The sequence below is a fragment of the Falco cherrug genome, chromosome 1 (genome assembly GCF_023634085.1).
Source record: "Falco cherrug isolate bFalChe1 chromosome 1, bFalChe1.pri, whole genome shotgun sequence".
Classification (NCBI taxonomy): Eukaryota; Metazoa; Chordata; class Aves; order Falconiformes; family Falconidae; genus Falco; species Falco cherrug.
The window spans coordinates 80,303,588-80,314,835 of NC_073697.1; the positions used below are offsets into that span (position 1 = coordinate 80,303,588).

At 37.5% G+C, this 11,248-nt stretch overlaps 1 protein-coding gene across 1 annotated transcript in view; it reads left to right on the top strand.

The window, feature by feature from the left end:
* RXFP1 (relaxin family peptide receptor 1) overlaps window positions 1–10,959 on the top strand; it is a 50,591-nt gene extending 39,632 nt beyond the window's left edge. Inside the window, exons 11-18 of the mRNA XM_055714980.1 lie at window positions 498–569; window positions 1,355–1,426; window positions 2,632–2,703; window positions 5,084–5,155; window positions 5,393–5,622; window positions 6,809–7,219; window positions 7,761–7,979; window positions 10,066–10,959. Of these exons, the coding sequence (XP_055570955.1) occupies window positions 498–569; window positions 1,355–1,426; window positions 2,632–2,703; window positions 5,084–5,155; window positions 5,393–5,622; window positions 6,809–7,219; window positions 7,761–7,979; window positions 10,066–10,367 (1,450 nt within the window). The 3' untranslated portion in view covers window positions 10,368–10,959. The remainder of the gene's footprint in view (window positions 1–497; window positions 570–1,354; window positions 1,427–2,631; window positions 2,704–5,083; window positions 5,156–5,392; window positions 5,623–6,808; window positions 7,220–7,760; window positions 7,980–10,065) is intronic.
* Window positions 10,960–11,248: the final 289 nt, after the last annotated feature.

The following is an 11,248-nucleotide window of genomic DNA, read 5'->3' on the forward strand; positions in this document are numbered from 1 at the left end:
CTTGTCACTTGCAATTTTTAACTCGTGTGCGGTACACATATTCTTGGCTTTCTCTTTGGCTTTTAAAATCCAAGTTGTTCATTTAAGGGGCAAAGTCAGTGGCAGGTGAAATAAATATGGGTGAAGGAAGAGTTGCACAGCCATGTGCCTGTGTCTGAGATGTGGTTAGGTCACAAACCTTCCAGCCCACTTAACCTTCCTCCTGCCCTCGGTCAATCTATACCAGCCTCCTGGGGGGGGGGGGGGGGGGTGGTGTATATGTGTGTGTGTGTGTATATATATATATATACACGCACAAATGCATGTGTGTATAGGCAACAGAAGTTATTTATCAAATAGTAACATGGTAGGCTTCTAGATCCAATTAGCTTGTTAACTGAATTGGGCAAATATTTGAAGATGCAGAGAAGAGAGAATTTTTAAAGTTTATAAAAGGTTTTCTCCAAAAACAAATAGATGTCAAGAAACAGCAAATTAAGTTTGTTTTATTCTTTCAGGGTGATGAGACGAAATAAAATCAGCTCTTTAAATGAAAACAGCTTTTCTTCTCTCCAGATGTTAGATGAATTGTGAGTAGATTACTTCTCTTTCCTGTACAACAAGTCATATTTTTTTATAATTTATATTACAGTTTTTTATCATAAATACTGTTTCATATAACATGCTCTGGCTCTGGAGATAGCACCCATCATCAGGTTTCTTTCTATATATTTAACAGAGAAGGAATAGTCGATAAAGTACATATTCTGTATCAAAATATCAGGGGGTTTTCTCACAAGATCATTATATTCCGTGAACAGAATAATATTAATTAATCTTACGTCACCACAATCTAGGTGCATGTGTGCCTTCAGGTTTTTTTAGACCAGTTTGCCAGTTTCAGTCAGATGGAGACCTTTACGCCTCAGACCTTTACTCCTCTGTCCAAAGTTATTAGGGTTTATGTTTAGTGAAAATAAGGAGTAAGGTAGAGAGAAGAACTAAGGGACAGATGTGCTGGTTAGCCCACGTGAAAGAATTCCTGTCATGAAACAATATGTTTAATTTATTTCCAAGCTCCTACAACCCAAGTTAAGGGTGTTTTACTTTCTTTGTGACGTGACTGAAATAATACTAAATTAAGTATCTGATGGGATATCTGAACTAACTAGACAAAAAGATCCAATGGATATAGCTTCCCACCTTGTTTTAACAGCATTCTTTTACAGTCCAAATTTCTGATAACCTATATAATAAATAGTATCCTATTTGGTAAATAGAATAAAACTGTGTGTCTTGAAATTGCAAAACTGTTTGGTAAAGTTACTGAGCCTAGTAAGAACTTACTGTATCCTACCTGTGGCTGTTTCTGCAGAGATTTGGCTAGCAACAAGATTGAATCACTTCCTCCCTATATATTTAAGGATCTAAAGGAGCTTTCACAACTGTAAGGATTCTTGATTATTATTATATATAACTGTATATTACTCATTTGATATGATGCTTTTGGTCATGAATGCTGGGAAAGAAAAGAGCACCTTTTTTTGCATCACTTGAGCTCTGCCTAAAAAAATACTTACTCCAAAAGTAATTCTATATAATATTTTGCCTGGAACAGTTTTGTAAAAGATGTGTATTTTCATGTCCCCAAAGTTCAAATTCTACCTTTTTCCAGATCTTGTTAGTATATACAAAATTAGCTATATCATGAGAAGTTTATAAATTGATGGGAATGTTTAATGTGATATCAGGATGTGGCACTAAAAATAGATCATAAACATGTAAGAACATCATACAGATGCCTTGGTTGCAACTGCTTTTTTCCTGCGAAAGAGTTCCAAAAAAGCATAGGATACTATAAAACCAGACATAGTCTTTCTTTTCCCATGACACGTATATCGGCAAATTCTCAAACACTGCTGCTGAAAAGTCCCAGTCTTTCTTGCACAATCTGAAAGAAGCACTAGTGGCAAAATGGGAGATGTCTCTATAGAAGAGAGGAGATAGTATGCGGAATAACTTATTTTTGTGCTTTTTCAGCATCCTTGGGATCCATTGCAATACAGTGGGTTAACCAAGCGTATACCGCTGCATTGGTTGGGTGTGTGCATTTTAGTTACAATATCAAAATGAAACATGAAGCTATAGGGAGAAGAAAAGGGGGTTATTTTGAGAAACCGTTCTGCACACAGTGATAGCATTTAATGCTAATGTCTACTTCTACATTCCACTGCCTCTGTCTCTTGAACTCACACAAATGATTACAAAAAAATAGATTTTAGCAACTAGCAAAATCAATTGTAACTTATTTCTAAATGCATGCAGTTCAGCTAGGTTTTTTTACTTGAAAGACAAGTCCTGGAAGTTTAATAACTAAAAATTTCTACAGTGAAAACCTTCAAGCACCAGGTGGGGGGAGGCAGATGCATATGTGTACGTGGCAATAGCATGCCTCATCCGACTGCTCTTCCCACTGGCTTACCAAGCTGAATAACACTAAAGGAATGTTACCGTTTGCAGTTGTAACTGCCAATTGTACAAGTCCTTCTTAGAAGGCTGAAAAAGCAAATGGGTTATGTAGTTTGACTTTATTCTTAGAACAAGCTGTAAGGCAGATCTACAAAATGACTCATGTCTGTGTTGTATTTACAGGAACCTTTCTTACAACCCCATCAAGAAAATACAAATAGACCAGTTTGATTTCCTAATTAAACTGAAATCCCTGTAAGTATCAATTTTTTTATATTTTATCTACATTTTCTTTGTGATTATGCACATCTCCTTCAGAAGGACATGATCCAGAATACGTTTTGTAAGAAATTGCCCTTGAAATAGTTTATAGTTATGGTGATGACCCTCAACAATTTGAGCCTGGAAAATAATTACTAGCAATACTCAAATTTTCCTTCCTGAAAATACCAGTTTAATAATTGAAATTTTTCCAAAAAGAGATCATAAATTCAGCTTAGAGAAGGGCATTGTCTTTTCTGTTACTACAGAACAAGACTAATACAACCCTCATTTGACCTTCACAGGGCTTAAGGGTTATGCAAGGTCCAGTTGGGGCTATTAACACCACGGGCAGGTACCATTAGGGTATGTAAAGACAGGAATTATAAAAGGATTTGGTATATGTATAAGTTTGGGGACATGTTTCCGTTCTTACAGTACCTAATGGTAACACCATGGAAAGAACAGTAGAAACCAAGTATGATTCAGCTGCCATATCTGAAGGAGGTGGAACTTCTACAAACCTTTTTGAAGAGTTTAGGGGGAGTCTTTGTGGGTGCACTAACGTAGCAGCTCTAACTTGAATTCTGCCAGGGAGTTCTTTCTAAAACTGGGGGATAGTGCAGTGACAATCTTGCAAATCTGAAATTATCCTGTGGTGGATTTAAGTACCTCTTCACAGCCACTGCACATCTGCAACGCCAACCTTGGTAGAGCTGAGTTTTGTTGGTCACCATTTCACAATCATAGAACCATAGAATGGTTTGGGTCAGAAGGGACCTTTAAAGGCCATCTAGTCCAACCCCCCCTGCAATGAGCAGGGACATCTTCAACTGGATCACGTTGCTCAGAGCCCCGTCCAACCTGTCCTGGGATGTTTCCAGGGATGGGGCACCTACCACCCCTCTGGGCAGCCTGTTCTTGTATTTCACTACCTTCATCGTAAAAAAATTTTTCCTTTTAGCTAGTCTAAATCTACCCTTTTTTAGTTTAAAACCATTGCCCCTTGTCTAACCCTTGTCCTATCACAGCAATGGTCTGGAGATCCAAAAGGAGATGTTTCCTTGGATAGGAACGTACCAGGAGTTTATGATTTGACCCTGAGCTGTAGCTAGCAGTGCACATGCTTTTGTGGATCAGTCCAGCTTCCTCACAGTGATTTAGAATCTAGTGGCCAAATTCAACTAAATTTGGTAAATGGCTAATGACCTGAAAAAACTAAATATGTACAAATTTCATGAAAATAAGAAGCTGAGGACAGAAAAGAATAATTAATAACCTCCCCAATCATCAGGCTACAGCATCTACTTATCCGTTATTTAACACCAAAGAACTCACAATTCAGTGACTGTCACCTTCCATGGTTCCAAGTTAAGAAACTTCTTAAATCTTGAGACCGATCTATAAGAAACTGTGTATTTCAGCAGTTTTTATAACATCAGTTGCCTTTTTTCTAGTTTGAAATAGTAAAAGTAGCTGGGGAAAGCACACCCTGAGATTCATTGCAGTGCTTAAATAAAACTTAACATGCTCCCATACTGGGGGCTTTTTTCTTATCTCCAAGAGAAACCACCCACCAGCCCACAGCAACTAACCAGTAAGACTGTTACTTTTCTCGACTTTTGCCTAAATGTGTTCAGAACTCCCATGAATATTGCATTCAAAGCACTGAACAATGAATTCGTATAAGGCTTCCCACAAGGAGAACCAAAGATCTCCAGCCAGTTGCACGTCTAACCAGTGGATTGGAAGAATACAGAAACTGAAGTTCTAGAAGAACTTACAGTTACACTGTACTGATCTAGCACTGCAGGGGAAATAACAGTGCCATTTTCAATATATTTTTGGAAAAATTAAAGTAAGAAATCCCATCCATGCATCACAAGAAAGACAACATTTTCCCTTACATGCCGCCTTCTGTGTCCCGGCTTCCTGCTGCTCCTGACACAATGAAGACTGAATTCCTGCAGAAGCTTGTTTAGCAAAGCACTCCCTGGGATAAAAGACAGAAGAGACATCTAAAATATTACTACTGGAACAAGTTATTGTTTTCCCAGAGATGATGAAAGAACTTCAGTAGAAAAATACTTTGGAAGGGCAACATAATAATCAGAGGTTGCACTGCTGAGAGCACTCAAAAAGCCTTCTTCATGATTTTGGAAGAACAGCAATTCTAATAAACTGCAACGTATATTATTCCAGTTCAGCCTTTATGCAGACTTTCCGTTCAAGTTTAAAAGGAATGACAGATTAGATGCAATTAAAGTTCATCTCTAGTTTCCTATAGTCATAGAAGCACAATTAAATGCTCATGAAGTTTGTTCTTTTACTACTGTGTTCCTATAGCCTTTTACTGAGGGTGTGTTGTTTACAGTAGCTTGGAGGGCATTGAAATTGCAAACATCCAGAGAAGAATGTTCAGACCCCTGAGAAACCTTTCCCACATGTAAGTAGATTATTCCAGCTTGCTTGCTTTGGTCTGAATTTTTAAATTTATGGAATATTGGATAATTGAAAACAAAAGAATATAGAACGTAGCATGCCAGCAGTTGTCAAATTCTGACAATTTTTAACTAATTTTTCTTCTTTCAGAATATGTTTTCTGAGTAGTTACTAGAGAGTTTTGATATTCTGGTAACCAAACTAGAATCACCTCTTGTCTGTTTTTCTTTCTTACAACCAGATATTTTAAGAAATTCCAGTACTGTGGATATGCCCCCCATGTGCGCAGCTGTAAGCCCAATACTGATGGGATTTCCTCCCTGGAGAACCTTTTAGCTAGCATCATACAGAGAGTGTTTGTCTGGGTTGTATCTGCCATCACCTGCTTTGGAAATATTTTTGTTATCTGCATGAGGCCTTACATCAGATCAGAGAACAAGCTCCATGCCATCTCAATAATGTCTCTCTGCTGTGAGTACTCCATGAGTAAAAGTAAAAGAATATTGGTTTAGTCTGCTCATAGCATGTACGATATCTGTTACTGTAATATAGTGACACATTTCCAACACGGAATTAACTGAACTTTCATGCTGTTGTGAATGACAGTACAAAATGCTGTACCTTACGCACCAGGAGGTCTCATCAAATTCTGCCTTTGGCAGCTGGTAAATTCCAAAGGTTTCACATTTGATTTTAATGCTGTGAGTCTTGTGTCAAATTCCCACTTTCTTCAGCAAAAAGAAATAAAATTTTGAAATTTTCAAAGGCCCACAAAGTGAAATTTTACTATGCATTTTTGAGTAAATACTAATTTGCATGTGTAAATACTGTGTTCAAGATAGTTATGCTGTTTTTCACACAATCAAATGTTACTTACACAAATGCAGTCCCTCTTAGCTCCCCAAAATTAAGAATTAGGGGGTTTTATTTTAGTCCTAAAAGCAAGACAAGTTTATGGACAAACTATTTGACAGAATAGCCACTACAATCTTGAGTACCCTATCTCAGTAACAAGTCTATAAGTAATTGTCAACAGTGAATAAAATGATTGTAATGTTTCCAAATACAGCATGTCAGTGATTTTGAAACATTTCCACTGGAACAATCTGAGCATTATGCAAAACCTCTAGCCAAAATACCCGAGAAGCCTTCAGCTCTGTGTTGACGGTTTCTCTCCCCTTAGAGGTCTTAGAAGACTATGCACTTTAGTTTTGTAAGGTGGACAAACCAAAACTAAACTTTGAACCCAGATGAGACACTCTACTCAAAGCAAATTATCTTAAGCCAAATGTTAGTATCAAAAGGAATAAGACCTAATAAAAAAGGGTTGCAAAAAATATTTCTGTAAATGAAACTCTATCTTTTTCTACCTGCAAACCAATTTTATCTGAGCTTCAAAAAATCAGGTTGGAAACAAGTATGAAAAATAGACCATCGATTTAAATAAAAATAAATAAAATAAAAAAAAGGAGGAATGGAACTGAATTATACTGCCTTAATCATCTCATGATAGCATTCCACCTATAACGTTGATTTCATATCTTTATATTAGCTGTTTATATTAGTATGTTTTATATTAGTATGTTTTCCTGTAGACATATATACACACAGAGAAATTCAAATGTGTAAATAATGATGTTAAGCACTATGTCCACAGGTGCTGATTGTCTGATGGGGATATATTTATTTGTGATTGGAGCTTTTGATCTTAAATATCGCGGAGAATACAACAAGCACGCTCAGTTGTGGATGGACAGCATGCATTGTCAGTTGGTCGGATCACTCGCTATTCTGTCTACAGAGGTGTCAGTCTTACTGTTGACTTACCTGACTTTGGAAAAGTACATCTGCATAGTTTATCCTTTTAGGTTTTTGAAGCCCAGAAAACGCAGGACAATTTCCATTTTGGTACTTATCTGGATAATTGGGTTTGCTGTTGCTTTTATCCCACTGAGCAATAAGGAATATTTCAGGAACTACTATGGCACCAATGGCGTCTGTTTTCCTCTTCACTCAGAACAATCAGAAAGTTTAGGAAGTCAGATTTATTCTGTTGTCATTTTTTTAGGTAAGTTGCATTTCTTCTTTATATATGATTAGAGCTGCAAATGAACTTAATTTTCAAATAAGACAGCTTTGCTGTGATGTTCACACCTGATATTTAGATGCTCCAGTAAAAATCTTTTTCCAGCCTGAGTATTTTACTATATCAGATGGATACTTCCTTATCTTAAAATGCATGAAAGGCTGAAAAAGCAAAAAGAAATTAATGACCATTAAGTTCCTGAATTAATAGACTTTGTCAAAGAATTAGAGCAATGGTAAGACCAGAGGAGAACTAAGGGTTTGGATCAGATGGCAGCCATTTTTTAGGTGTTGACGAATGAAATAAACACCTGAGCAGAGGCAAAAATTTGATGTTAAGGTGAAGACAGACTCAGATTTTCCAGCCACTTAATTCTATAGGACTAGCAGATTTTCCAGCCACTTAATTCTATAGGACTAGCGGTTTACACAAAACATTTTTCTTTACTACCCAACCTGCAAATAGGTGATACGGAATTGCTATTATGCTGTTAAGTTATAACTAATTTTAACTTCTTAAACAGGTGTAAACTTGGCAGCTTTTATCATCATTGTGTTTTCCTATGGGAGTATGTTCTACAGTGTTCACCAAACAGCTATTACGGCTACTGAAATTCGGAATCATATCAAAAAAGAGATGATCCTTGCTAAACGTTTTTTCTTCATTGTATTTACTGATGCACTGTGTTGGATACCCATTTTTATTTTGAAACTCCTTTCTTTACTTCAAGTGGAAATACCAGGTATGTCCTTTCTTTTGTGAGGCTTTCACAGTTTCACAGTTTCAACTGTGTCTGTACGAAGAGTGTTGTTTCTACTTCAGAAGAACAAGAATTGAATCTATTGAACTCTCTTACTGTAAGGACCTTTATGTTATAATCTATATGTATGTACACACAATATAATTAACTATATGGTTTTACCATTGAATTGAACTATATTATTATAACCATCTAAGGTTAGTCACCTTTGATTCAGCCAAAAAAAACCCAAATTCAAATTGTTCAAGTCTGTCTCCACACAATATCTATACAATTTACAAAATGTATTAAAAAACCAAGGCTGAATTGCATTGGCCTTTCTCAACTTACAGCTTTTGCTGGTTCTGTTGCCTAAATATGGCTCAGGACAATAGAGTGTGTCCTGTCTTGATTTAACAATATAATTGCTAACCTGAAATAAATTTCTTTTATAAACTGGTATTTATAGTTGAAACCATTAAGTTATATAAAGCTCTGCTTACCTTCGTTATGCTATGAATATATTCCCATGTAAAAACAGCGTAACCTAAAAGATTAAAAGATGCACCTCATTTTTTTTCCTTCTTCTTGCAATACCAGCACATGCCAGGAAAATAGCCACTTTATGTAGGGCTTGTAAACCCTGCTAGAAAGAACGCGTGAACAGGAGCAGGACCATCAGCAACAGCAGATTCTGATTCAACGTACAGTACATATGTTACAGTACTGGGCTGGCAAGAAAACATTTTAGCTCAGTGGATTTTGTCTTATGTGCTGACCAGAAGTGTTGGGAGTCACCTTTTTAAAGTTTTTACTTACATTTCAGATGTCTGGAAGTTACATTGATTATGTCAAGTATTGTCAGTTATTTTAAGTCTTCTAAAATGTTTCTTCATGAAGTTATCAAACCACCTAAGAAATCTTAAAGAAAATACTGTGAAATGTGGAAGCAGATGTATTCTGAGTCAAGAAACCTTGACAAAATCTTGCTGAACCACAGGGGTGATCTTGAGTTCAGCAAATTAATATTCTTAGATACACCAGATTAAATACTAACTAGTCACTTCATAAAACTAAAGATATGAGAGACAGTCCTCTAAGTTTACAGAAGTTTTAAACTCCATTTGATAGCATTTCTTTTTCTTTGGGGATACACTAGACAGCTTTTGAACTAAGCATCTGCTTGTTTCCAAAAGTGTAGCCAATGTGATGGGCATCAATAGGAACGTATTGATGCTGCAACAAAGTTGTAAAGCCGGGGAGGGGCAGAAGCAGGGGGAGAGTGAATTAAGCTTTTTGTGCAACTTGGAACACTTCTATAATTGTTTTATAAATCAAACAGTGCAACTGAGGGCACCCACTAACATCTTCCAGCACTTCATTCCAGTCCCTTTCTCTGCCTGCCCCTCAGGTAACTTACCTCCCAAACAGTAAAGATGAGAAGGGGAAGCTGTAAAAATGCACACAGGCTCTGCTACAGGCAGGGAAGCGGGAAACCCTCAGAGAGGAAGACAGTGTGAACACAGACTTACCAACAGGGCAAGGAGGAAATAGGGAGGATGTATACAGTGCTGTTTGAGAGGGGAAGAATGGAGAAGTCCTGGTGCAGTGGAGAAAATCAGCCTCAGAGGGTATACAGGGACTGAAGGATACTGCTTTGCAGGAGGACAGGACATCGGGGACATCGTTAGGATTGCATGTCACAAGTCAAGGGAAGAAGAAGAGGAACAGAGATCACAGGAAGACATAGGGAGCAAAGTAGAGACAAAAAGGTTCAGGGCAAGAGAACAAGGCCCAGCCAGAACAAGTGTGCCAGGGCTATGGTACAGAAAAGTAGGAGGGATAAATTGAAATACTAGGAAAGTAAAAACTGTCAGGTTTTGCAGGGAGTCCAGAGGGAGGTAAGAGTGCAGTGCAAGTATAACAGTGAGAAGAAAAAAAAAAGTACCTGTTGTGATGTGAGCTCAGCCTAGGAGTATGACCACCCCTCCCAGCAGGAAGCTGTGCTGCATAGGCATCGAGCACTTGCACTAACGGGTACAAATGCTGGAATGCATGTTACAGCTTCCTTTCTTTTTCCCTCCCTAAGGTACCATAACTTCTTGGGTGGTGATTTTTATACTGCCAATAAATAGTGCTTTGAATCCTCTTCTCTACACTTTGACTACACGACCATTCAAAGAAATGATTCATCAGGTTTGGTATAATTACAGACAAAGAAGATCCCAAAGAGGTAAAGGCAGTCAGAAAACATACGGTCCATCATTCATCTGGGTAGAGCTGTGGCCAATGCATGAAATCACGCCAAAAGTAATGAAGCCTGTGCTTTGTACAGACTCCTCTGATGCTTCAGTGACCACACAGTCAACAAGACTAACCTCATACACATAAATACATTTTGAATCTTCATGGTGACACCCGCACTGTTAGCTTCACATCTGTGGGCTTACTGCTTTACAACAATGAGGAAAAATAAGGGAGGTGTGACACCTGGGCTCGTGTGAACCAAAGCAGGAAGAAGAGGGAGCAATGTGTCTGTCTGCAGGTAGAACTAACACAGTAATTTTGCAATCTCACAATGGTACCTGACATCTCCACAACACATCCCAGATAAGAATGAGAAGTCAGTTGTTTGCTTTTTTCCTCACAGAAGCCGCAAGTGTGGAAAAAAGATGAATCGTCATTTAAAACAGAAATGTTTCAAATTCATCTACCTTTTGGGGGCGGGGCAAGGTTATTTTCATTAAACTTTTTTCTTTTAAAGTCCGCATATCAACAGCTGAATTTTTTTAAGAGTTAATTAGTTTCCTCATTAGATTTTTTCTTTCCTCCTCAAAGTTTCTGACTAGCTTTATTTAAGCTGCATCAGCTCTTAAAAGCTTTCTTAGTAGCCCTAAGAAAAATATTTATATTTCATAATCAGATCAGTTTGTCAAAGCCAAACAAGTGAAAATTTTATTCCTAGTAAGAATTTACCAACCAATTCACTCACATAAAGACAATCCTTAAATTGTAATGATCATTGCAATTCAGGCAGAACCTGAACTGTGGGGAAGAGAAAAAAAAAAAAAAAAAAAAAAAGGTGCATCCCTCCCTGGAAAGGCTGGACTGAGTATCCCAGCACCTTGATGCTGCTCTTTTTCTTGCTGTTTCATAAAGAGCTACCATAAAAGTAGCCTGCAGACTTCAACAGCTTCATTTCAGTCTAAGTTGTCTGTCTCTGTATGTGGAATAACAACAGATGGCCAAATAGAAGGCTATCAGTCTTAACA